Genomic DNA, 25,624 nt, shown 5'->3' with positions numbered 1-25,624 from the left:
ACATATATGTATATGTACAAAAATTGACAGTGACCTTGGAGAATAATCCATCATGGTCGCCCTCTTGCTTTTTGAAAACTGTACATACAAATGTGTATATACACCCAAGAAACTAAAAATTAAAAAAAAAATTGAAATTATGGTTGTTTACTTTGTTTGTTTTCTTGCATATATAGCCAAAGATGATGTCTTTCTGTGTAAACTTCTTACTCTCTAGGTACTTGATCAAAGGTCCTTATTTTAAGAGATCAGAATAAACCAAAGTTTGGATCTTTTTATAGTTTCTTTTCACCTTTTGTTTTTTCTCTAGTTGGAGTTTTCTTCTTCATATAGCTATAACCATATAGCCATGGATATGTTTTCATCTCGTAACTGGTCCTATAAACTAAGTTCTTTGTCTGCTGAAGCAAGTGCTTCTTCTGGTAATACCATCCAAGATTTTAATGGCTTGAACAATGTAATTTCTAGTCGTCTTTGTACACACGCAGAGACTCAAAAGACTAAGAAAAGAAGAGGCATTCCTGGCAATCCTGGTAAAATATGATCTTTTCCACTTTATTTCTATTATCTATATGGCTTTAATTATTTCATTTGGGTTTTTGATTACCAGCTGAATCTAGAAAACATTTTCATCTGATTTTTGATTCCTGGTAGAATCTTGGAACCTTTTTTCCATCTGTATTTCTTTTATCTGAGACCTTTTTCATATGGGTTTTTCAATACTAACTAGTAGAATCTGATGACTTTATTCATATTGGTTATTTTATTACTAGCAGAATCCGGGAGCTTTAGTTTTGTCATATGAGTTCTGTAAAAGTCTTCCTTTTGTACAATTAGGGTTTGTCTCAAAATCATCTTTTTAGTTTTTACCAAGAATGTGTTTTGATACTTCTTTTTTCTGGTTTCTGTGGCAGATCCAGAAGCAGAGGTAATTGCATTATCACCAAAGACACTTCTTGCAACAAACAGATTCGTATGTGAGATATGCAACAAAGGGTTTCAAAGAGATCAGAACCTACAGCTTCACAGGAGAGGCCACAATCTTCCATGGAAGCTTAAGCAGAAGAACAGCAAAGAACATCAAAAGAAGAAAGTCTATGTGTGCCCAGAGACAAATTGTGTTCATCATCACCCATCTAGGGCGCTTGGTGATCTCACAGGGATCAAGAAACACTTTTGCAGGAAACATGGAGAGAAGAAATGGAAATGTGAGAAGTGTTCAAAGTTCTACGCTGTTCAATCTGACTGGAAAGCTCACACTAAGGTCTGTGGTACAAGAGAGTATAGATGTGACTGTGGAACTCTTTTCTCGAGGTAAGCTTTCTTTTTTTATTTACTTTTTTTTATGAAGATCTTTCTTTGTTCCTTGTTTTCTTAATATTTTTACTGATGTTTCTGTGACAAATCTAGATCATTATCTATAGACATTACATATAGAGATAGGAGTCCATATGTTATATGTGAATCTATGATTTTTCTTGGAATAAATTGTAATTGCACATATATGGATGAGTTAAATGCTTTGGGGTGACTTATTTCAATTGTCTCTATTTTTGGCTATGTCCTTTCATTTGACAAAACTGCTAGTGTCTGTCCATGGAAAATAGTTTGAGTTCAAATTAAATGCTGTGGCAAAATTCATGGATTAAGACATTATATATACATACAGGCCATCAATGTCTATATACTATGAATATATGCATTTTTCTTTTGTGAAGAACCAAATTTTGTGTACTAAGATTGATATATAAATCAAAAGTTTTTAGAGCTAATATGTGTGTCTATACGTGTAGTTATTGTCAATTAAAAAAATGAATCTTTTTATTTAATGTTCTTGTTGCTTGTAAAAATTTATGTTGCATTATTGAAGGAGATAAAAGAAGCCTGCAGGTGAATCTTCTTCTTCATCATTATGCTGAAAAAGAATCCTGATTTAAAACTTTATTTTTGCAGTCTATGATTTGATTTGCTAATGTCTAAATTGCATTGGTCCATTATTACATCATAGGCTTCAAAAGCTTTTCTTGGAATTTTGATACTTCTTCCACTCTATGTGGTCCACTTTAAATTATTTCACTTCATGCAATTGCAATAATCAAAACATATCTAAGTTTTTTTTTGTTTGTTTCTTGGCAAATTTTATAAACAGGAAAGACAGTTTCATAACGCATAGAGCGTTCTGCGATGCATTAGCAGAAGAAAATGCAAGAATCATCTCATCTTCTTCCTCCAACCTCACAAACCCTGACCCTAATTTCCAAGATCGTAACTTTATGCTCAATAAATCTCCCTCTTCCTTGCTCTTCACGTCACCGTTTTACGCTGACCCATCACGTTCCGCCGCCGCCGCCGCCGTTTCTTCATCTTCGACGGCAGCTCTTTCAGCGACGGCTCTCCTCCAAAAAGCGACCGCTCTTAGCTCCGGCGCTTTTGGCGGCGGAGGAGGACAAACGCGATCAATTGGTCATCACCGACAGTTGGCGACGACGGCCAACGAGCTTCTTGGTGTTGACCGAGTCATGATGATGTCATCTTCTTCGTCTGAGTACGATCAGCTTGTTGTTGATGGGTTAACGTCCACGTGGCAGAAAGCTGATCATTTGACCAGGGACTTTCTTGGACTCACGGGTCATGGAGTGCACGTTAGCGTGAGACCCGGTGATATGCTAGAGTACACAGATGGTGTGGCGTTTCCTATGTCAGCGTACGATACCGAATCACATAATCACGAGTCGTCGTCGTTTCACAAGGCTTACGATCTGGGATTCTCTGGACCCCACACTATGTAAATGGGTAAAACTGGAATTTACTTCCATTATTTTGTTGCTTAATGACTCAAACACCCTCGGGAACAAACAAAGAGCAGAAGAGCAATTCCTTTTTTTTGGTTACTTTTCTAGGGATTGTTTTCTAAATTTTCTAATTGTTACAGCCTTAAAAAATCTCTAGTTTACGTTGGATTTTCTTGTCAAATATATTCTTACATTACAAGTAAAAAAACATTTAGAATTTCCCTTTTTAAAATTACATCCGTTAAAAAAAGTGGTGTTTATATAACACTTCTTTCCACATCAAAAATAATTGAATCAGTAAAGGCCCCACAACACTGCACCTCTAGGGATTGACGAACGTGTCCTCTCAAAGCAAGCTTCTTTGATTGTGATAGATAGTAGATACAACTTCATATCTACGTATTAAAAGAAAAAAAAATAAACATCATATCTACGTGCATGTACACATCATACTATATGCAATTATTGAAGATAACTCAAAATTTATTGCTATGTGTCTAAATTCATCGTTAACTCAAAATTTGGCTATAGGCCACAAAACTCATTTATCATTTTTTCTGATTGCTGTTAACAGATTCTATCGTAATCACTAATTAATCAGAGACAATGGTCTAATTTCTTGATGGTCATTTATGTGATGGCAATTAGCAACGAACAAGAGCCAAGTATAATTTTCATCGCAAACGTATTGTGATGAATAGTCGCTAATTTTCACCCCTTAGTGACAAAATCATTAAAAAAAAATTTCTTTCGCTTAATCTCTATTTTGTATGTTATAAGTTATAACTTATAAAGACATATTTTTTTACCCAAATTTTTTTTATTAAGACATATAACCACAAATTCTCTAAAGAAGATTTTATCAACAAAATTATGAGAAAAAGGCTAATACCTTTTCCCGCTTCAACGAGCGTTGATTTTTTTTTTCTTAAATCTCCTTCAGGCTTCAATATTTTTTTGGTTATATTACAACTTTTTTATTTTGTCTTAAATGTTAATGTTTTAGAATTAATTCTATGAAAAGCAGGTAGTTTAGAAATTAGAATTGGTAGTAGCATAGCTTGAAGGTTTTTCTTTCAAAAGTAATAATATATTAACATGTAAACTAAAATAATTAGTAAAAAAAAAAAGGAAAATCAAATCAAAAGGAATATAGAAACACCTAAAGAAGGAGGGTGGTAAGGAATCAATTAAAAAAGATATAGAAAACTACGAGGAATAATATAAAGTAGAAAAGATTTAAGAAAAGATGAAAAAACGAAGGTCAAAGAGCTTGTTGAAGAGGACACGCATGAACATGCGAACACTTTAAACCAAAAAAATAAAGAGAACAGGCGACCACTAAAAGTCAAAAGATAAATTAAAGAACATTGTTAACGGGATCAATATACTTTCCTTTTATGTTTATACGAGCTCTCAGTCCCCATTCTATACAACTTCTTTTCCTTTGCTTTCTTTTTGATTGTGATTGAAAGTTTTTAATATGAAATAACTATATAAAAAGAATTATACACATAATGATATAACATATGCATACAATTCATATTTTCCTTTGCTTCGGGCTTAACATTCAGACATAAATGATATATCTGTAGACTTTTCTTTGGCTTGGCTGTTAATCTGTTATATCGTGACATATTGCAAACCATTTGCAGTACTCAAAACTTACCTTTTTCGAAGAATTTCTCTTTGTCCGCGACCACGATATTCTTCACCAAACAAAAATTATTGACTATCATTTCAAATATGGAGTCGGATAATATCATCTAATGATCAGATATATGTTAGTTTTAAAGTACTTTATGAACTTTATCGTAAGAAAAGGCTAGATAACTCGATTATTTTATCAGATAAGGACAATTCAGATATATAAAAACATAACCTAAACTTTTAATAGGTAGAGTAAGGGTCAACTTAGATTCTGATTCGGATATGTAAGAGGCATATGTTCTAATGAAAAGAGAAATGATGAAGATGCATAGTATATTCCAAACTTTTGGAAAGTTTATTATAAACTGAATGGTTTGATTCTTCACCATAAACTCATCAAGGTGTTGTGAATACTACATATGGTTTACCCAATAGCTAGAAGAGAGATACATATTATTTGGATGTTTGAATAAGCGAGAGAACAAAAAAGAGGTGCCACAATACTCCTTATACATCTCTGTTTCGTAATCATATTTCTTTTAGGTTCAAGAATATGTTTTAGTCATTTACTTACAAGTTTTAATTAAGAAAACAGCTCACCTTTTGTTATAAAAACCTTAGGTATAAGATTATACACTAGGGAAATCAACTCAAAATGGAAATGATCTTGTCCAAGAAGAACAACATCATACCACAACAACAACAACAAAAAAAGCTTTACGCTCCATACATTCTCTATGACGCTTAAAAATGAATGATTCACCTACAACTTCCCATCTACTTTCTTTGGTATCATAAACATATGAGTCATTCGTCTTGCTTCTTTTGACGTAAATCTTAAGTTAAGGTCATTTTCCCTTTTTCTAATAAATTGTTACAAAGAAAAATAATCATTTAAGAGTTACACTTTTTTTCAGACAAGAGATAGCTCCTCATCTTCAATGGCGATATTTTTTTTGTTTTTAAGTTTCAGTAGTGAGGTGTGTAGGAATAAGGTCCCATGGAGTATTGAACTTGAAAATGATGTTGTTGGTTTAGTCTGAAATTCATGTGTCCTTGTCTTCCATTTCTGTTGTATTGATCCCACATTATTTGTTCTTCTATAAATAACCTCTGTTTTTTCTCCATATCATTCATTTGCACATACGGTGGTGGAGCCACCTCCAGTGACGCCGCGAACGGGTCCACCGTCACCGGAGTTTTGCTTCCATTTCTGTTTCCGTTCGCCATTTGTGGCGGCGCCGGCAGTGCCAACATTGAGGCTACATCACCATATTGTATACTTAATATCAAACTCAAAATCAGATTATAATCAAGATAAACCAAAATGAACCGAAAATCTACTAGAAGTGTGAAATCAAAGATAAATCCTGCATCAATACTTTTAGTTTTTGTTTAAATCTTAAACCTAAAACCAAACCAAACCAACAAAAAAAATTCATGTTTTTTCAATTGTTTCTAGTTTGAAAAATCTTTAATTTAAGGATATACTAGATTCTAACCCCGTGCATCCGCACATGAATATTTTTTATTGTTTAACGAATTTTATAATATAATTTGTGTTTTTGAGTTTAGATATAATTATTTTTATAAATATATTTTTAATAAGTGAAAATATTGACTTTTGTGTTTAGATATATTTCTATAGTATTAAAATTAATTATGATTATAAAAATATAATTTTAACCCGTCTGCTAATATTAATTCAAAATGAACTATTATAAAAACATAATTCTAACTTTTCCGTTTATATTACCGTATAATATAAAATTTGAGATGTATTAACAGTATTATTTAGCATTATAATTTTTTAAAAATTTAATCAACAAAGGAAGTGTACAACTGATTTTTCAAACCACATTTTAGTGTATGCAATAATTTTTAATTTTTTATGTTTTTATTTTGTATGAAAAATATATTTTCGATATACATGTATAATTTAAAATTAATGATTTTAGTTACCAAAATATTTTTAACCAGATTTTTATATATATTTTTAGTTCTATGAATTATAAAAAATATATTTTTAATATTTAAATTATACATTTGAATTTTACCTATTATTTTATTATTAATTTGTAAATAAATCATAATTGTAAATATATTATATAAGAAACATAAATATCATATCATTTACATCATTATAAATATTTTATATTTCAAATATGACCATTATTTTTTATATGTGAATTATTTTTTTTTCAAAAATTCTACACATTTTTGATAAAAATGTTTAATAGTATAGAAATTATTTAAATTAGAATCTTTAAATCAAATCTAAATTAATATCTGATTTATTATTTTTAATCAAATCAAATCAAATCTAAATTACCTATATTTAAGGAATTCTAAAAAAATTAGGAGTGTTTGGAAGTAAGTACTAAATGTGCTTCTGTTTTGTTTTAATGTAATAGATTTTGATGGAAAACCGAATTAGAACCAAACCAAACCACAGTAAACAAATTCATATTTAGACTCGATCACAATTAATTTACCGAAAAATTGAATATTTTATGAAAAATGTTTTTTTTTTTATCTAAATGTTTTATTTACCTGCTGGTCTTCCTGCAGAACCAAACGCAACGCTACTCGCACTTCCACTACTTCCATAAGCCGTAGACGCTTTAACCGCCGCATTAACCGCACCGTATTGATACATTCCATCAAGCAACAAACTATCAAACCCTCCTCCAAGCTCACTCTTTTGTCCCGACAATCTCGTCGCCGATTTCACCAACGCTGTCTCCCAATCCGCTGAATCATCATTAAACGCTTCCCATCCCGGTCCAGACGCAGTCTCAGTCGCAACCGCTCCGTCGAATAACGCTAACGCCAAACTATCACCAACCGTTCCTGCCGTTTCATCCGCTTCACCCGTTAAATCCAGCAAATCACCTTCTTGATCTTTTCTTGAAACCACTTCTTCAGAATCTTTCTTTGTTTCCGTTTCTTCTTTTCCCTCTTCGTGATTCGGAGCTGGTAATGCTTTAATGGCGTTTAAGTCTTCTTGAATTTCTTGAACTTCCTCTGTTTTTTTCTCATCTTCCTCAGATTTGTTAGACTTTTTTGATGATGACTTTTGCGTTTGTGCGGCTAAAGCTGATTTATCTTTTATAAACTCATCCATGAGATCAAGTTTCTTCTGTGTAATCTTCTCCAATTCTGGATACTCTGAAGATCTTGCAACTCCCATGTTCTTACACCATCCGTAAAACGGATCTAACTCATCGAACTGTTTAGAAACTCGGCTGAAGATGTCGTAGACTTTGATCGAATCATGAATGTCTAATTCCATGAATCGATCTATCAATACTCCCATTATCTCTGTTATGTTGTAATATATCTGAAAACTCTCTTTCACTATCGGATAAAGAGCCACAGTCACCACCCTGTTGTTCTTTGCATTACCTGTGGCAAAAACCTAACGTCTAAGCCAAGAAAGTTCAAAGTTGGCGAAAAATTGAACTTTTCTAAATCTTTTAACAAAACTTTGTTAAGCTCACCACAACATTTTTGATTACCTGTTGGACGACAAGCCAAGAACCGATCGAGAAGCTGTTGTAAACGTTGTACTCTGGTAAAGATTTTCTCTGTTTTCATCTCTGTGACCGGTTTAGACTTGACCACAAGAGCTCTCGACCGAATATCGGTTTTGGTCTCTCGATGATCATCTTCCTCACCGGAATCATCACCGTGTTTCCCTCTTCTTCCTTGCATCCGGAAATCAAGCCGTTCGTCCAAATACAAAGCATAAGTCCGAACAAAAGCAGAGTAATCCCACGAATCCGATCGACTCGCATCTCTGAAATCAGACATGTTAAGCAGTCTTGTTCCTCGTCTGGTCGCGAAGAAGATCTCTTTCTCGTAGGCTCGATCGCCTTCTGTTAACAACCGTTGGATCAAAATCAAGGTTTTGAGAGCAACCGACCAGTTCTTGGTCTTGTTGAGACGCCTCGAGAGAGTAGAGACACAAGCGTTTACGTAGTTGCGTGAGTAAGAAGTTAGGCTTAATATCTCTCTGACGTATTTCTCCTCTGCTGGATATTCGTCGTGTCGCGTTGCTTTCACGATGGCTACTTCGAGTTCCGTTAGAGAACTGCTTCGACCTCCGACTTTGGCTAATCCTACGCTTGTCTGATCTTTCACGGCTCCTATGGCACGTTTTAGCTTACTCGTACCCATTTTGACTAACGTACACCGTGAGAGAGAGAAAAAATTTTAAAAGAGAGAGAGGAAAAAAGGGAAAAACGACGGCTTCTGTTTACTTTTTGTCGTCGTCGTCGTCGTCTCCTTTTCTCCTCTGTTTCTTTTTTCTTTTTTTCTGAAACAGAAAATGTGGTTGCTTGATCGATCTACCACGGAAGTCGCCGAGGTTGTCGGAATTTAATGAGAGGAATAATTAGAAAAGTCACGTGGGATATCATTTGACCTTTCTTTTTTTAATTGGATAAAAGCAGATATCCCACTCTGTTATTAAGCTTTAAATAGAAAGACGATTCTCTTATTAAGAATCTTGTATTTTTTACAACTTACGAGACAGACTGTATAAGCCATGAGACTGTGTTTTTCATAACTTATAAAACATACAATGAGAGATCAATACAAACGCGAAACCCGCTTCTTGTTTCAGTCCACGCATTTTTTCGGCCTGTAAAATGAGCATAAAAAGGGGAATAAAAATCCTATATGCATAAAACATGGATCATAGAACTTAAAAGCTTTTTAATTGTTTGAAAAGAGCCATTTTAGCTTACCATGCAGAATCGTTCTGAGGTTCAGTATTCCAGCCATACGGGTTTGTGCTTGTTGGAGCAACATGGTGATTTTGTGAATTTCTTATTCTCTGCAACTGAGAGTTAGTTTGGGAGTTTAAGGAAGGAGGAGCAACGAAATTGTTTCCTAGCCTTGGAGGTAGAATCGCTGGAATTCCAATGTTGGGATTTGGCAAATGGTTTAGGTTTGATTGTGGTTGAAAAGCTGGAATGCAAGAAGAATCCATCCTATTGTTACCAGTTAATGGCATTCTGTTGTTATTGCTATGTCCGTTTGATCTCCCGAGAAGCATCGGATTCATTCCCGTTACTCTCTTAACGGTTTCTTCCGCCATTTTCACCTTTACATAACATGGAAATAACAATAATGTAGCTCGTAAAAAGGATAGTTAGGAAATGTATTGAAAGTGTTCTTACCTTTGCTCTTAATGTCTCAATGTCAGCTTTTAGTATTCTATTGCCAACAGCAGCGTCATCATACTTGTGGTTCATGTTGCTAAGTTGCCTCAGAAGTGATGAATGTTCACCCTTTAGCTCATTAACCTATCAAATTAGAAATTAGATCTCATTAGTATTCTTCGACACAAAAAATAAAGTGGTTGAGAGGGTATAGGTATGAAACCTGTGTTTCGAGATCACTTGTTTGCTCCTGCTTTCTCCTTCTAGATCGCCTAGCTGACTCTCGATTTGACAGCATCCTACAACGAACAAGGTTCCAAAACTGTTTCACTGTGAAGATAAACATCAAAAGACAAGTAATTGGAGAAAAAAGGAATCTTTACCTTCTAGATTTTTTTACGTCCTCTGGCTTCAAGGAACCAGTGGTTTCATTCTCTTCATCAAGGTCATCATCATCAGAATATTCTCTCGATGATCCACTCGTAACCTGCTTTGCTAGTACACCAGTTTTTTTCAGCTCAGCCGGTGATGAAGAAGAGACACCAAGTTCCCCAGGTGTCATCAAAGAACCTACCATGATTAATAAGGCCATGCGTAAGACTCAAAAGAGGCATCTGAAAGAGAAATCGTAGATTCAATACAATGATTTGCCACATTAAGCCGCCCCTGTAAAAGAAATATTGAGCTAACCACCAGAATCCATCTCAATCCCAATCTTATTGGTCTCAATCCCAATGATTACAAAAGTTGTTCAATGAGTCTTGAATTGGTTCACTGGCTTCTCTAAAGAACCATTTTCCATTTCCACAGTACAATTCCTTAACTTGGTATCAAATTTACAACGTTCATAGAAGAAAATAGAATAAAGATACGAATCTGTAGGATTATCTTGGCTCATCCACAGTGAAAGTAAGTGACAAACTATAATAAGATGATAACAAGGAAGTTACAAAATAAAGCTCTTTACCTTGAGCAAGAGGACTGGATTGAGCTGGTTGAAATTGAGTTTCAGGAGAAGTAGACGAATCTTCAGGCTTAACAGACCCAGTCTGCGCAACAGAGAAAACAAACAGAGCTTGAGATTCAGATCTTCTTACGGCAATAGAAACGCACAAAATTGCACACATAGATAACTATAAAAAGAGAAGGAAATCGAACCCTAAGAGCTACAACAGTAGCGCACTCAGTTTCAAGCTTGTTCTTAAGAACGCGATGGTAATCATCGGAATGAACAATCACCGTCGATGGTGGCGGAGCGTAATCCCGATTTCCCGAATCGCGATCGTGACGATCGCGGCGGAATCGACTGTCTTCCTCGAAATCATTCTGTCCCGAAACAGAAGGAAGAGATTGCGCCGACGAAACTCCGACGATCGCGTTGTTGTTTCCCACTGGCTCCGAGCTCACCGACGATGAAATCTCTTCGAGAAACATCTCGAAAGTCCATTCGGACTGACTCTGGCTAACTTCCTCCGCCGTAACAACCTTCGCCGGGTTCGAATTAAGAGGCGGAGGTGCTTCCCAAAAGGGATCGGAAAAATCGTCAATCGAGAAGATACTGTTCATCTCTTCCTCCTCTCGCTCTCTTGTTCTTCACTTTTTTGTGTGTTTTCTACTTTCTGATTCCTTTGTCGGGTCTTGCCTATTTGCATTTAGGTCCACTTACAAAAGAATATTCTGTATACAAATACGTAGTAGAAAATACATAAATACATTTTCTTTTTAACGTAAGATATTAAATAGACAATTTTTTTGTTTTTTTTTACGTCTGCAATAGAAGTTTGAATAGTTTTTAAAATATTTATCAATATTTTTTTGACGTCTGCAATAGAAGTTTGAATAGTTTTTAAAATATTTATTGGTGTGATGTCCATAAATCTTTCGATAGAAAGATAACCAAATCATACATTAATCACTTAGATCTATGGAAATTAGTCTCTCTTTTTTTTTTCCTTTTGAAAACATAAACCAGAAGACCTTGAAAAAATGTCACCAAACCAAACAAATCACTATTTTTGGCTTTATTACAAGTTTACAATAGAGTTCCCACCTAAAGAAAAAAAAACCATTAATCAAAAGTACAATAATCCACACAACAATAATAAAACTTCTAAACATAACAAATTTATGGAATTCACGCTCTGTTTATTTTGATAAACATAAATTAAAAGTCCTTCATACAAAAAGGAGACCACAAATATAACAAACAAATCAATATTTAGGCTATATTACAACAGAGTCCTCACCTCACCTAGTGAAACAAAAAAAAAATATATAGGTTTTCTTTTTCAAACCACATTTTAACTTTTGTAATATTACTAGAATCTACACACATACACACAAGAAAAAACTTCTAAATATAGTTAACAAAAATTATAATGCAAAAGCTTATCTCTTTTACTGATTCTCCATCTTCTGCAGAGCTAAATGGTCATTGTTGACCAGAGCGAAATTAACACTCTCATCCTCTGATTCATTCACATTCGTCTTCCGTGGTGACATTCCCTGATCTCCTCTTCCTCCTCCTCCTCCTTTGGAGTTTCTCCGATCATCTCTAGCGACTAAGTCCTCAGCTTCAAGCATGTGAATGATATGACCCATCTTTGGTCTCTTTTGAGCATTGGGATCAACACATCTTAAAGCTACCAAAAGGGTACGCTTCAATGACCTCAACGACGGTTTCTCCATCATCCTCGGATCCAAAACTCCTTCCGCATCTCGATTCGACACCATTCTCTTCAACCATTCCACAAGATTCACTTCTCCTTGAGGCCGGCTATAATCCACAGGACTCCTCCCTGAAATCATCTCCATAACAAGAACACCGAAGCTATAAACATCGCTCCTCTCATTCAACATCCCTGTACTCGCGTATTCAGGAGCCACGTACCCAAACGTGCCCATCACACGAGTAGTCACATAGCTCATCTCCGAACCCAAGAGCTTAGCTAGCCCAAAGTCGGAAACTTTCGCGTTCCATTGCTTGTCAAGCAAGATATTACTTGATTTGATGTCGCGGTGAACAACTTTAGGCTCGAGACCTTCGTGTAAATACATCAACCCTTTAGCTGTTCCAAGAACAATGTTCATTCTAATCTCCCAAGTAAGAGGACTCTTTGATCCCAATCCATCACCGTGAAGCCATTGTTCTAAGTTGCCATTATCAACGTATTCGTAAACTAACATCCTATGAGCTCCTTCAACACAATAACCAAGCAATCTCACCAGATTCTTGTGTCTCACTCGTCCAATAGCTTCGACTTCGACTTTGAATTCTTTCTCAGCTTGTCCTCTGTTGTTGAGCAGATTCTTTATAGCCACCATTGATTTGTCCTCAAGTACACCTCTGTACACAATCCCGTATCCTCCTTGTCCGATCACATTCTCGTCGGAGAATCCATTTGTAGAAAGCTCGAGCTCTCTTAACGTGTACCAATGTCCCCAGCCTAAATGAGAAACCTCAGGACCCGAGCCCGACGATAAACCCTGATCACCCGACCCGGACCCGGACCCAGAACCGGTCCAACCTCCTCGCTCCGGGTACGAAATCCGATGATCTTTCCCGATTTCTATGTGGATTTTGGTATCGTCTTCTCGGTGGTTAGCCACAGTCTCTGGAGTTGGGTCGGGTTGAGTTGGGTTGAAATTAGGTCGAGATGGGTCGACCCGAATCTCTTGGATCTCCTTAGAAACCATGGGGACGATTGTATGGTTCGATTTAGATGAAGAATCAAGGGACTTGTTGTTGTTGCTCCGTCTGTAAATGAACCAGAGGGAGATAACAAACAGTAAAAGAACGATTGCGGCTCCAACGCAAACGCCGAGAACAACCCATAAACGTAAACCGAAAATAGAAGTAATTCTAGAGAGCTGATTGTTGAGAGAGTGAGAATCCGCCATTGCAGCTCACTCTTCTCTCTCTCTCTCTCTGGATATTTTTGCTTTGTTCTGCTTCACATATTACAGAGGTTTTTCTCAAGTAGAGACAAGAAAGAGATAAGAAGAAGACGAAACTACCCCTGAAAAGGCAAGCTGGCTTTGATGCGACTTGCACTCATATCGTTACCCCCACCATTATTTTAGTAATATATTACACTTTTGCCATTTTTACTGTTGAAGAGCAATTATTATTAGAGGGTAGTACCGTTATTAAGTTCCGAGTAGGGGTACTATAGTAATTTGGATGGCGTTCTGACTTCAGGTTTTTTTTTTTTTTGTGAGCGTGGTCTTTGAGTCTGATTACGAATCTATCTATCAATCAAATCGAAGAACGAGGAGAAACAGAGAAAGGAGGTAATGATTGAAATCTAAGAGCTTCTTTTCCATCTTTAAAGCTTTTTTCCCGATCTCAGATCAGGAATTGGTTAGGGTTTCTCCCCAATTTCGATAATTGTCATCGCTTGGATTGAATTTTCTTCTGGGTTCTTCTCTTTCTTCTGTAGTTGAATCAATATGGCTGGGAGAACTTCGATCCCTGCTCGCAACTCTGCCCTCATCGCAATGATCGCCGATGAGGTAATATCGCTACTAAAAAAAAACTTATCTTTTTATATCTTTCTGTTGATTTGAGTTTCGGTGGTTTTGATTTCTTTGGAATCTGTTGATTTTCCATTAGATCTTCTGGTTGAGTTTGAAATCTCTGAGATGTGATCTGAACTAAATCAATGCGTAGTGGGTATAGATTTTTCCATCCGTAAATTGCTTGACCTTGGATTTGTTTGTGAAATGTGTAATCGTTTTGGTACTCGGGTTCACGCCCTAGATAGCATTTTCGTAGTTCTGTGCTTTTCTCGATTTTGGATCAGACCAAAATTCTCCAGATGATCTGATCTAATATCACTGAATGATGATTCCACCTGATGCACGAATCAGGAAACTATGGAGTAGAAGTCTCCTTAAGTTCTTCCTAGAAACTGTATTATCTTTGAATAGCAAAGAAATTCTTTTTTTTTTTGGGTTAATTTCAACGGTTGTGGCATAAAATTGGATTTACGCAATGGTATTCTATCAAGTTACCAGAAAACTATGTCTACTCTCTTTTTTTTAGACTGAACTTGCAAATTATTCCTTTGTACATCAATTGTTTTTGTCAATTGGTGCCAGATTTGTTTAAAACTATCCGTTTGTTTAGCCCTTAGCAATCTACTCGTCTAAAATGTTGTGTACAGGACACTGTGGTTGGATTTTTGATGGCTGGAGTTGGTAATGTTGACATAAGGAGGAAGACAAATTACCTCATCGTGGATTCGAGTATGTTTTTGAACTCATAATAATGATCTTTAGGGAAGATAATCTTTCAGTCATGTATCAAGTTGTGTCACTTACCTCAAATTGGTATCACTTTTGATAAAATCAAGTTAGTTGAAATATTCCATCAAATCAGTTTCATGCGGTCTTGTTAGGAGATAAAACTTTCATAACTTCTATTTCTGTAGAAATGTATAATTACCGTCTAGGCTTCAAAATTAATTGATTTTTCCCTTTCTTTCTTAATTTTTTTTGTCTTTTAGAGACAACTGTTAGACAAATTGAGGATGCTTTCAAGGAGTTCTCAACGAGGGATGATATTGCTATCGTCCTCATCAGCCAATATGTAAGTGCTTTCACAGAATACTCGTAAAGTTATATTAACAATTAATAACTCTTGTGTCTGTGCGGTGTTATTTGTGTCGTTATCAAAGAAGTCATGGCTTGTACTGATTGAGCCCTTTATGTTTACTGCCATTATTGAATATCCTCCTTGTTTGCACTCTTTTAATCACGGATCAAAAGTTACTGTTTATTGTGGGGTAGTTTTTGATATCTTGTTCCCAGCAATATTAGTATTATTGGATCCAAATGTGTGAAGAAACATAAGATGAGACCACTTTGCATCAGCCCTTTGAGACTTATCATTTATGAGTTTGAAATAGCTCTATTTCTATGTGCTGTAAACTTCGTTAAAGTCTGGTTCTTTCTTTAGTATCAAAAACATGATGAGAAAATTCCATTTATGTAGGTTGCCAATATGATTCGGTTCTTGGTGGATAGCTACAACAAGCCAGTTCCTGCAATTCTGGAGATCCCTTCCAAGGACCATCCCTATGATCCTGCTCATGATTCAGTTCTCTCCCGTGTCAAGTACCTCTTCTCTGCGGAATCCGTGTCACAGCGTTAAATACATGTGTTTTGCAAGCTTGCTGAGCCTATATCAATTGTTTGTTTTTGACATCTTGTCTTTCAGCTTCGGAACCCAAACATTTTACAATAAATAATGTATCTCTTTGATTTTTATTTGGAGATGGATGTTATATTTATTATGAAGAAATGGTAACACCATCTGGTTCTTTTGTATTCAATTAAGAGAACAAATTGTGTATTCAAGAGACAAGAGCAGACTTCAAAGATTTAGTGAAGACTTCAAGCTCCTTAAGTCCTTGCTCAGGTGATTCAGCCTCTCCAAGTATCTTAACCATCGCGCTACCTACAATGACTCCGTCTGCTCCCCATTCAGCTACCTGTAATGTTTAAATAAACTGAGTTAAATTAACAACACATCCCATTGTCAAGATATTTGCTAATTCAGTGTATGTGCAGCCAAACCTGTTTCACATGCTCAGGTTTTGATATGCCAAATCCAACCGCGACTGGCTTGCTTGTGGCAACTTTGATTTGTTGTAAAAGAGATTGAACTTGTTCATTAACAGACTCTCTCGTGCCTGTAACTCCTACTGAACTTACCTGAAAAGAGCTCGGATAACAACATTCACGCATAAGAAGAAGAAAGGTACATGCACCATTTACTGATCTAAAAGAGTCGCAAAACTGTGATTCTTACGAGATAGATAAATCCTTCAGATGCTTCAACAATGGCGTTCATTCGTTCTTTCGGGGTTGTGGGTGTTGTGAGCAGTACCTTAACGACAACATAGTAAAGATTGACAAAGGGAAGGAAACAGTTTGCTACGAACGATGCTATCTTAAGAAAGAAGAACACATACAAGTTCAATTTGATGCCTTTGAGCCTCGTTCCGCAAAGTCTCAGTCTCTTCGAGTGGAACATCAGGAACAAGAAGCCCTATGAAGAGACACCATGTTATGTAATAAACTGTTAAAGTAGATAAGACAGGAACCAAGAATAAAAGGAAGCAAATGGTGAGGAAAGTAAGCTCTGAAACACAGCATAAGCGTTATACTTAAAAAGAGAAAACTTGCAAAAGTCAAAGTACCATGAACTCCAGCATTTTTGATAATAGTCATGTAGTTGTCGATTCCTCGGCGCAGGATCGGGTTGTAATACGTAAACAATGCAATTGGACAAGATAGCTGAGGAATAACCTGAGAAATTTGGAAAGAGTCAATTTTTAAAAACCAATAGTATCAAGTTCACAATTTACTCAACATTGAGAGTTGCAATCTCATAAATCATCATCTATAAAGTAAACAAAACCACACACACACACACACCTCTTTAAGCATAGAGATAATGGAGTTAAAGTTGGTTCCTTTAAGCAAAGAACGTCTCGCAGCAGCCTAAAAACAGAGAAAAGAGAAGGTTTTAAGATTCTTGAGAAGATAACTAAATTGTGCGGGTTTTGATAGATCGAACCTGGATTGCTGGGCCATCAGCTAATGGATCAGAGTATGGAACACCAAGTTCGATGATGTCGGAGCCACAAGAGTCAAGAAATTTTAGAGCTTTTGCTGTTGTGGAAAGATCTGGATCACCAGCTGTGATATATGGAATCAGAGCCACCTAAAAAAAACCCATTTTTGATTTCAACACAGATCAGAATGTGTAAGTACAACGAATGAGAACAAAATTGAAAGACTAGGGAATGAAGAGAGTTTGCTTACTTTGCCTTGTGACTTTAACCTAGCGAAAGTCTCTGATAAACCCACTGTTGCGGGAGGATTCTTGAGAAGATCCATTGGCAGCTTTCGAAGAAGAAAATGGATGTCGCCACTAGCGCCACTAGTGTTGTCTTTGATTTGATTTTGACCCGGCCAATGTGATCTTACCTCCGGTTTTGTTTCCATAACCGAAGCAACATAAACCGATCTGTAGATTGCTTTGGTTTTCTTTACTTAATACCAAAACCAAGAGAATGAATGTTTGAATGGTTTTTGGTTTTTGGTTTTTGGTTTTTGGGATTTTGAGTAGTTGCAATTGATGCTGATACTAGGCTTAAAGTATCTCGAGTACAATATTTGGTTTACGTCCAAAACCAATATAATTGAACCGGAATCCAACTGAAAAACTACATTGAACACCCTCCCTACAATGTTACCAAACAATATACATATACAACTCAAAATAATGGTAAACTTTGTAAACAAACAAAAACAAATCGAGTCACTATGGTTTACGTAAAACAATAAAACCGGACCTTGAAGCTAAAATCTGATGATGAGCCTTCTCAAAGAAGGATAATTATCACTACTCAATTGTTATGATCAGGTGTAATCTCATTTTCATTTTGTTTGTCCCCTGCGTTGTTTTTTGTTAATTTGCTGAGCTGGATTCCTGCAAAACCTGCACCAATACCACCAGAACCAGAACCACCTTGAGAGCTTCCTTCGTTCCCATTACTAGCTGCAGTTTTTAGGTCTCTCTTGTTCTTCACTTTCTGTGCCCAACCAACAAGACCAACCTGCACATTCTTCTCGAAGATAGCTTTCTTGAAGTTACTTCCCATCTGTTGTAACATAAGAAGAGGATGATGAGCTTTTCAGACAAATTTCGGAAAAAAAAAACCAAACCAAAAGATTCTGAAGCTTTTACCTGTGAGACAATGGCGTAAAGAGGCAGTGTACTGTAACTACAGAGCACTTGAATGAAGACCCTACAGAGAAGAAGAAAGATATAAGTAAAAGCCGAGATGTGTTCAACGAAACAACATGAGAGAAAATTCAAATCTTTTTAGCTTACCCGATAACCAATCTTGGAACAATGTATCTCACCTGCCCCATAATGCATGAGTCAAAGCCATATGTAACCTACAAAGTATACTTATCAGTCTAAATCATGTCAGGTGAATCTGGAAGTTTATTTTTATCAAAAAGAATCTGTCTTGACTTACCCAAATCCAAAAGAAAAACGCAATCTCGAAAGCATTTTGGAAGAGGATAAAATGAATCAAGTAGAGAACAACTTGTGGTTTGCTGAACCAGAAATGCTCATCTGATGGTTTCACCACTAACTCTCCTTCAATTGCTACATGTTTCTCTGCAACTTCGTGAGCTAACTGTGAAATCACATGCTCCAACTTTGCTCCCACAGCAATAAGCAGCTTCAATATTTCAAAGTACAAAAAAGGACAAAATTTAGTTTAACGAAAAGAAGATTGAGCACATTCTAAGTAAACAAAATGGGGAAAAAAAACAATGGACTCACAATGAAGGGAATGAATGCTATCCAGAAATACGTGTGCCATCCTGCAAGATACAGAAATGTAGCGTCAATATATTTGAAAATGTAAGTATTTCATTTCATTTAGATCGAAACTAGACGTAAGAAAATCTTGTGATGCATACCATTAATATTTAGCAGCAAGAAGATGACGACGAAGATCCAAAGATACCAACTAATACCAACTACTTGTTTAAAATCATCCTCAAGAGCACGCATCATGTACTTGTGGAAATTAAGCTTGGGGTTTGCCTTACAATGCGTCTGTATAGACAAGATAGATGTTAGTCTAAATGATCAAAACAAAGCTTTGAAATTTGCAACTTTTAAAACGATCAAGATTTACCATAATGAAACCAAGGCGCAAGGTCACGTAATCTGATTTCGTCACAGATCCATAGAATTGCTTGCAAAATGATTGCTGTACATAGTCTCAACATTCAGGTATAGTTCCAAAGGACAAATAATCGAAATAAAATCAAGCACTGTACTTGTAAATATCATACCGTCCATCCAAGGATAACTGAATCTTTACCAATGCCGAGAAAATGCTCTTTGATAAAAGCATGGTTGTGTACATGAGTAACCCTTCTTTTCTTAAGAGCTGCACAAGGCACAGCAAATAACCAAATAAATGCATACAAGATTAGGCTAGCATCTTCATATGAATTTTGTGTATAAATCTGGTAAAATGCAAGAAAAAAAAAAACTCGTACAATTGATTACCTGCTTCAGGGTCAAAACTCTCGTCTGCAATCATATCTTCCCATTTCTTCCATTGGTGAATCTGCATAAAACACAGAAAACATGAATCAATCAAGGTTTCAAACATGAGAAATTTGCATTAAACAACAGACGAATATGGAACTCACCCTCGTGCTTCCAAACACAACGGTGAGAGCACAAAACGTGACATGGGATATCGCGAGGACGAAGATGAAGATATGTAGATGGTGCAACGCCTCAAGAGAAAGCAGTGGTACTTTACCCTGCAAAACAAAAAGCACAAAAAGAGGACGGGAAGTAAAGTATTAGCAAGAGAACACCTAACAAGATTATCAAGATCCCTAGAGGTATTATAAACTGACCTTTTGGCTACAGTAACCAGCTGCAGCAGCAGCATGTTCAGCCAGTAAACGCCTAGTGGTTCCAACAATAGGAAGAAAAGTCTGAAAATGTTCTGTTGCTGTTACGTTTTTATGTTCAGCTTCAAGTTTAGCATCCTTTGAACATGGAAGCATATGCATAAGCACATCCTCATTCACACAGAATTTGGAGATGAATCCTTGGAACACCGTCAGTAGCAACGATATGAACCCTAACAACATCAACTCTGCAATCCCCAAAAAGATTCAAACTTTTAAGACGCGAGCTGCTTATGATCTGATACAGCCACATTTCACTAAAGATATTATCAAACATTTGGTCCAATAATAAGGCATCGAATCCGTAAGTAACAAAAGCTTGGTTTAAGTGAGAAACTATGCATACATCAAAAGGGAACAACCTCTCTACAGATTTTATAAATAAGAACCTTTAAAAGTAGTAAAATTTCGAACTTTAAGACTCGAAGTGCTTATAATCTGATGCAGTCACAATTCACTAAAGATATTATCAAACATGTGGTCCAAAAATAAGGCATCGAATTGGTAACGAAGCTAACAAAAACTTGGTTTTAAGCGAGAAACTATGCAGAATTTATTTGCAGAAGTTATAAACTAAGAACCTTAAGAAGTTATAACACTGTTTCATTTATCGAATCCAGAAAAAAACAAAACTGACGAACAACAATTCGATCGAAATTAATCACTGTTCCCCAAAAGAATCACACGAAAAAGATCTGTGGAACCCACTCACAATGAAAGAAGAAGAAGAAAAAAAGGAATTTTTGTGTGTATGTGTACCTTCTTTAACCTTTTGAAGGGCTTCGTAAAGGGGTTTTTGCTTCTTCTTCTTAAGAACAGTACCGAAATGATGAAGCAAACGCTCCACCGCAAGAGAAATCGCGACGATTACCGTACAAACTCCGGCGACGACCCACGTCGGAGTAAATTCAAGCGACACACCTTCTCCTCCGTGACCCATTTCTCAGTTTTTTCCCCGGAATTTCTCTTTAGTTATAAGAAAAGGAAAGAAAAGAGAAAAAATTCCAGAAAGGAAGTTCGATCTGAGAACAAAAACGGGACAAGGAAGAATCTTCTCTCTACCACTGCAAAGACAAATTCGAGAAAGAGAAGAAGATGAAATGAGTGAGAAGATTTGTCTGAGTGACAATTATATTTTCTTGATTTGTCAGCATCATAATTTTTTAATGGTAAAAATCTATGAGGTTTCATGTAAATTATAACCAGACATAGAAATGAATAAATGCTAATTTGTTATCCCTTCCTTTTTTTGTTACTCTATTTTCTAATAATGCGGAAAATTAGGAAACGCGTTTTTAACTTTCCAGTTTCCACATTATTCGTTTCTATTCCGCGTTGCATTCACACTCGTAATCAATCAATTAATCTGTTAATAAATCATACTATATACTCTATTCCCTTTCTTTTTGGTTTCCCAAATTTCAAACTCTGTTTCTTTTTAAGTCTATAGTTCTAACTTTTATATGAAAACTATGTAAAAATACTTATTCGCTGCCCACTAGGTTCTTTAACGAACTAAATGTAAGCTCTGCATTAAACGGTAAAAACTTGATAACAACGTGACAGTCCAAATTAAGGTTTTATTAAAATATTCAAAAAAAAGTGACAGTCCAAATTATTCATATAAAACCCCCCTCACAATCCTAAATTTATAGTTCTTTTTGGAAGATTTTTGTTTTTTTGGAGATATGTTTAGAACTAAATTAAAATTTTATTTTGTTGTATTATAATTAGTTTATCTTACAATGCCTGTCATTCAACGATTAACATGGCCGATTATAGATTTATAATTAATTTTATATATTTCACTTGTCCGAGACAGAGGTCGCGGTCGATTCATGCATGTGTCAAATGTCAATTGCCAACTCAGCTCTAATCAGAGAAACCAAACTGTTGTCCGAATTAGCGCGGATAATACTACGAAGAATAAATTAAAAAGAAGGCCCATGTTTAGAATATAAATAAAAAGAAGACCCATTTGGGAAAAGCCCAGCCCATTTAATTATTGTTTCTGGAAGGTTAGAAGAGAATGGCAAAAGTGAAATAATCCGAAAAAGCAAGGTCCTTTTGCGAAAAGACAATTTTTATAAACAGAGCATAAAGTTTACACTTTTCTTCTGCTCCTTTCTCGTCTCTGTCTTCTTCGTCCTCATTCGTTTTAAAGCATCAATCAACCAAACAAATTAAAAAAATAAAATAAAAATCATAGCTTTTCGCATGTAGATTTCCTCTTTGAAGGTTAGAACTCGCTAATCGTAACTCATCGTGACTCGTTCGAGTCAAAAATCCCATTTCTTTTACTCAAACCAATGGCTGGTAACAACCCTCACGAGAACCTTTCTGACCAAACACCTTCTGATGATTTCTTCGAGCACATCCTTGGTCTTCCTAACTTCTCAGCATCTTCCGCCGCCGGTTTATCTGGAGTAGACGGTGGATTAGGCGGAGGAGCACCGCCGATGATGCTGCAGTTGGGTTCCGGCGACGAAGGAAGTCACATGGCTGGGTTAGGAGGAAGTGGACCAACTGGATTTCACAATCAGATGTTTCCTCTAGGTTTAAGTCTCGACCAAGGGAAAGGACCTGGCTTTCTTAGACCTGAAGGAGGTCATGGAAGTGGGAAACGATTCTCAGATGATGTTGTTGATAATCGATGCTCTTCTATGAAACCTGTAGGTTAAGTTCTTGGTTTAGATTTTAATCTCTCCTCTTTTTAACATTTTTGGCAACTTTTTGTTTTTTTGTTTTTTTTTGTCTTTCTATGGTAAGTAGTTGAAATCATAAAAATAAAGGTAGTCTTTGGGATTACTTAAGATTATAGATGTAAAGTTTAGGTTTTTAGCACTGTTGTTGGTGGTATTTTGGCTCAAGACTTGTTGAATCTAACAGGTTTTGGTTTGTTTAGTAGAACCCAATTTGAGTTTTTTTTTCCTACATAGCTTTTGTTTCTCATTGGGAAATTTTTGCACTAGTTGATGTTGTTGTCTAACTTGGTTATATGAGTGTTCTTAAAGGTCTTAGTCGTATCATTTCCCCCTTACGGTTCAGTAAATGTTTTCTTTACAATTCGTTAGTTAAAACTGATATTATGCTGAAACTGCTTTCATTTCCTTTACAACTTATGGCGTCAATTCTTGTGTAAATAGTTTGATTCTTCATCCATTCTAACGTCTTATGTGTTGTTGGTAGGTTTACCATGGGCAGCCGATGCAACAGCCAGCTCCATCGGCGCCACATCAGCCTACATCAATCCGTCCTAGGGTTCGAGCTAGGCGTGGTCAGGCTACTGATCCACATAGCATCGCTGAACGGGTAAAGTTTGATACACTTTACTTTAGATTTTCTTATGTATTTCCTTGTGATATACATCAAGTAGTTGAAAGATTATATACATCAAGTAGTTGAAAGATGTAGGCTTCATTTGTTTCGAGTGAGAAAAACGTCATCATCGTGTTTTTATAGATGAGTAAAGCTGAAAGCTTTTAACTTTGCCACAGCTACGTAGGGAAAGAATAGCAGAACGGATCAGGGCGTTGCAGGAACTTGTACCTACTGTGAACAAGGTCGGTATCTTTCTCCCTAATCCTCACCTGTAAAATAAAATTTTCAGGCTTGGGAATAATGTCTCATTTCTGTTATTTTGAAGTTCTTAAAGGTTTCACACTTAATGTTTTTCTCTTCCTTCCTTTGCAGACAGATAGAGCTGCTATGATCGATGAAATTGTGGATTATGTAAAGTTTCTAAGACTCCAAGTTAAGGTAATTTAACCAGTCTTAATCTCAAACTAGCCGTTTTGTTTTCTTTCTTGTTTGTTCATAGGATTAGAGATCTTAAAAAAAAAACTGTCTTTGAAGTTATTAAGTGATGTTAAATTCTCCGGATGGATTTTTGGTCTTAGTTATGGTCCCACCATTACCTACTCTTCAACCAAATTTCAATCTGATTAGATTGATTTTTTAATGTGGTAAAGAATAAACAAGATTAAAATGCTTTTGTTTCCTTTGGCATTTAGTCTCTTTACACTTTTTGTTCTGTTTCATATGGAGGCTAATCACGGATTAGGATTATAATACCATATTAAAACATCAAGTATAATCATCATGCTCCCATTTATAATATAATCTGCTAGATCAAATGCTTTTTATTTAAAAAAAATGCAGTCGGTTGCTTAAAGCTCTCGCAAGCGAAAAAGGAAGTCTCCCTTTACTTTAAAAGATAATGGAGACACTAAAGAAATAGTATGCAATGATGGATCTCTGATAAGATAATAAAATCTTTTAATTATTTTATGTGTTTCTTGTGAAATCTTCCATGCTCATCTAAAGAAAAAAACTTTTTTAAAAATTTTCATGGGATCAAAACTTATCCCTTTGAATGATGATTTATATCTCTCTTTGGGTCAACTTTGGTAGGTTTTGAGCATGAGTCGTCTTGGTGGAGCCGGCGCAGTTGCTCCACTTGTTACTGATATGCCTTTGTCATCATCAGTTGAGGTAAAAAAAAAGATCTTTTTATGAAGAAAATATCAAAACTTTAGTGATGGGTTTTGATTCAAACTGGTGAATTATAATATGGAATAGGATGAAACGAGTGACGGTGGAAGAACTCCGCAACCTGCTTGGGAGAAATGGTCCAATGATGGTACTGAACGTCAAGTGGCTAAATTGATGGAAGAAAATGTTGGAGCTGCGATGCAGCTTCTCCAATCTAAGGCTCTTTGTATGATGCCAATCTCGTTGGCTATGGCGATTTACCATTCTCAGCCTCCGGATACATCTTCAGTGGTTAAGCCTGAGACGAATCCTCCACCGTAGGATTTGTGCAAGTATGGGGTTTGTACAGAAATTCAACATGGCTTTTGCTTTCTACTGCTACTTGACTCTGGTGTCTTGCTGATTCATCTCTCCTTCCCACACCACATCTTTGTTCTCATTGAAAGGTAAAAAAAGTAAAAAAGCTTTGGAGATAGTATCAATGTAGGATTTGTAGTAGAAGGGAGAATTTGTCAAAAAGCTCACTTGATTAAAATAATCATTTTAACTTTATTTATAGGTGGACTTTGATGAAAGCTTCTTTTTTTGTTTCCATGACTCTAGTGGGAGGTTGAGGAAGGAGCTTGAAGGGGTATTTAGTAGTAGTAGTGGGAAGTTGTGGGACCTGTTGTGTTTATGTACAAATTGAAAAAAATATAAATATATGAATTTGTATTATTCCTTATTTTATTTTGTATGAATTGGAGTGATAAAGTAATCAAATAAAATTGTGAGTTCCCTCTATTAACCATCTTTGGTGAACATTGCCTTATAAAAATCAAGTTTTTGGAACAAAATGACGATGATGTGATGATGCTTTTTCAATTTTTGAAATGAGTTTTTAACCTTCTAAAAAAAAAAAACTTCAAAGCCCCTTTCACGAAATTCTTTGATTGATTTCTGCCAACTAAAATTTATTTTTTCTTTTAATTTCGAAAATTT

General features: G+C 35.9%; 8 protein-coding genes across 9 annotated transcripts; 3 read left to right on the top strand and 5 right to left on the bottom strand.

Moving 5' to 3' along the window:
* Window positions 1–326: 326 nt before the first annotated feature.
* On the top strand, window positions 327–2,948 carry LOC18014844 (protein indeterminate-domain 12). The gene is made up of 3 exons (XM_006396417.2): window positions 327–533; window positions 915–1,314; window positions 2,150–2,948. Exons 1-3 carry the CDS (start codon window positions 350–352, stop codon window positions 2,787–2,789), a joined length of 1,224 nt encoding a protein of 407 aa, XP_006396480.2. The 5' UTR covers window positions 327–349; the 3' UTR covers window positions 2,790–2,948.
* A 2,321-nt stretch (window positions 2,949–5,269) lies between these two features.
* LOC18014843 (putative clathrin assembly protein At4g02650) lies at window positions 5,270–8,639 on the bottom strand. Its single transcript, XM_006396416.2, has 3 exons — window positions 7,964–8,639; window positions 6,996–7,850; window positions 5,270–5,704 (listed from the first exon to the last, which is right to left on the bottom strand). The coding sequence occupies exons 1-3, from the start codon at window positions 8,622–8,624 to the stop codon at window positions 5,412–5,414; spliced, it is 1,809 nt and encodes a 602-aa protein (XP_006396479.1). The 5' UTR covers window positions 8,625–8,639; the 3' UTR covers window positions 5,270–5,411.
* Window positions 8,640–8,915: 276 nt separating this feature from the next.
* Window positions 8,916–11,220, bottom strand: LOC18014842 (basic leucine zipper 10). Its single transcript, XM_006396415.2, has 7 exons — window positions 10,772–11,220; window positions 10,581–10,662; window positions 9,997–10,183; window positions 9,837–9,912; window positions 9,632–9,757; window positions 9,197–9,555; window positions 8,916–9,090 (listed from the first exon to the last, which is right to left on the bottom strand). The coding sequence occupies exons 1-7, from the start codon at window positions 11,177–11,179 to the stop codon at window positions 9,069–9,071; spliced, it is 1,260 nt and encodes a 419-aa protein (XP_006396478.1). The 5' UTR covers window positions 11,180–11,220; the 3' UTR covers window positions 8,916–9,068.
* A 517-nt stretch (window positions 11,221–11,737) lies between these two features.
* LOC18014827 (probable serine/threonine-protein kinase At1g01540) lies at window positions 11,738–13,567 on the bottom strand. Its single transcript, XM_006396414.2, has one exon. The coding sequence runs from the start codon at window positions 13,511–13,513 to the stop codon at window positions 12,011–12,013; it is 1,503 nt and encodes a 500-aa protein (XP_006396477.1). The 5' UTR covers window positions 13,514–13,567; the 3' UTR covers window positions 11,738–12,010.
* A 204-nt stretch (window positions 13,568–13,771) lies between these two features.
* Window positions 13,772–15,955, top strand: LOC18014828 (V-type proton ATPase subunit F). The gene is made up of 5 exons (XM_006396412.2): window positions 13,772–13,906; window positions 14,056–14,128; window positions 14,782–14,863; window positions 15,124–15,206; window positions 15,612–15,955. Exons 2-5 carry the CDS (start codon window positions 14,066–14,068, stop codon window positions 15,768–15,770), a joined length of 387 nt encoding a protein of 128 aa, XP_006396475.1. The 5' UTR covers window positions 13,772–13,906; window positions 14,056–14,065; the 3' UTR covers window positions 15,771–15,955.
* Window positions 15,881–17,598, bottom strand: LOC18014897 (tryptophan synthase alpha chain). Its single transcript, XM_006396413.2, has 8 exons — window positions 17,450–17,598; window positions 17,202–17,348; window positions 17,060–17,125; window positions 16,822–16,930; window positions 16,594–16,670; window positions 16,431–16,508; window positions 16,196–16,333; window positions 15,881–16,110 (listed from the first exon to the last, which is right to left on the bottom strand). Exons 1-8 carry the CDS (start codon window positions 17,522–17,524, stop codon window positions 15,973–15,975), a joined length of 828 nt encoding a protein of 275 aa, XP_006396476.1. The 5' UTR covers window positions 17,525–17,598; the 3' UTR covers window positions 15,881–15,972.
* A 231-nt stretch (window positions 17,599–17,829) lies between these two features.
* On the bottom strand, window positions 17,830–21,262 carry LOC18014896 (MLO-like protein 1). Its single transcript, XM_006396410.2, has 12 exons — window positions 20,909–21,262; window positions 20,093–20,337; window positions 19,877–19,993; window positions 19,731–19,791; window positions 19,511–19,608; window positions 19,351–19,425; window positions 19,130–19,268; window positions 18,990–19,030; window positions 18,676–18,885; window positions 18,525–18,592; window positions 18,378–18,438; window positions 17,830–18,291 (listed from the first exon to the last, which is right to left on the bottom strand). The coding sequence occupies exons 1-12, from the start codon at window positions 21,087–21,089 to the stop codon at window positions 18,037–18,039; spliced, it is 1,551 nt and encodes a 516-aa protein (XP_006396473.1). The 5' UTR covers window positions 21,090–21,262; the 3' UTR covers window positions 17,830–18,036.
* A 1,013-nt stretch (window positions 21,263–22,275) lies between these two features.
* LOC18014815 (transcription factor UNE12) lies at window positions 22,276–25,428 on the top strand. Of its 2 annotated transcripts, none has more exons than XM_006396409.2 (7): window positions 22,276–22,821; window positions 23,339–23,461; window positions 23,647–23,712; window positions 23,843–23,908; window positions 24,563–24,643; window positions 24,731–25,089; window positions 25,247–25,428. In XM_006396409.2, the coding sequence occupies exons 1-6, from the start codon at window positions 22,459–22,461 to the stop codon at window positions 24,962–24,964; spliced, it is 933 nt and encodes a 310-aa protein (XP_006396472.1). In that variant the 5' UTR covers window positions 22,276–22,458; the 3' UTR covers window positions 24,965–25,089; window positions 25,247–25,428. The 2 variants fall into 2 exon arrangements, with proteins under 2 accessions (XP_006396472.1, XP_006396471.1); XM_006396408.2 differs by having other exon boundaries at window positions 25,203–25,428.
* The last annotated feature ends 196 nt before the right edge of the window (window positions 25,429–25,624 follow it).

Source organism: Eutrema salsugineum, unplaced genomic scaffold, assembly GCF_000478725.1.
Source record: "Eutrema salsugineum unplaced genomic scaffold, Eutsalg1_0 scaffold_3, whole genome shotgun sequence".
Taxonomy (NCBI): Eukaryota; Viridiplantae; Streptophyta; class Magnoliopsida; order Brassicales; family Brassicaceae; genus Eutrema; species Eutrema salsugineum.
Note: the sequence above shows the minus strand (reverse complement) of the source record. Positions and strands in the feature narration are given on the sequence as shown.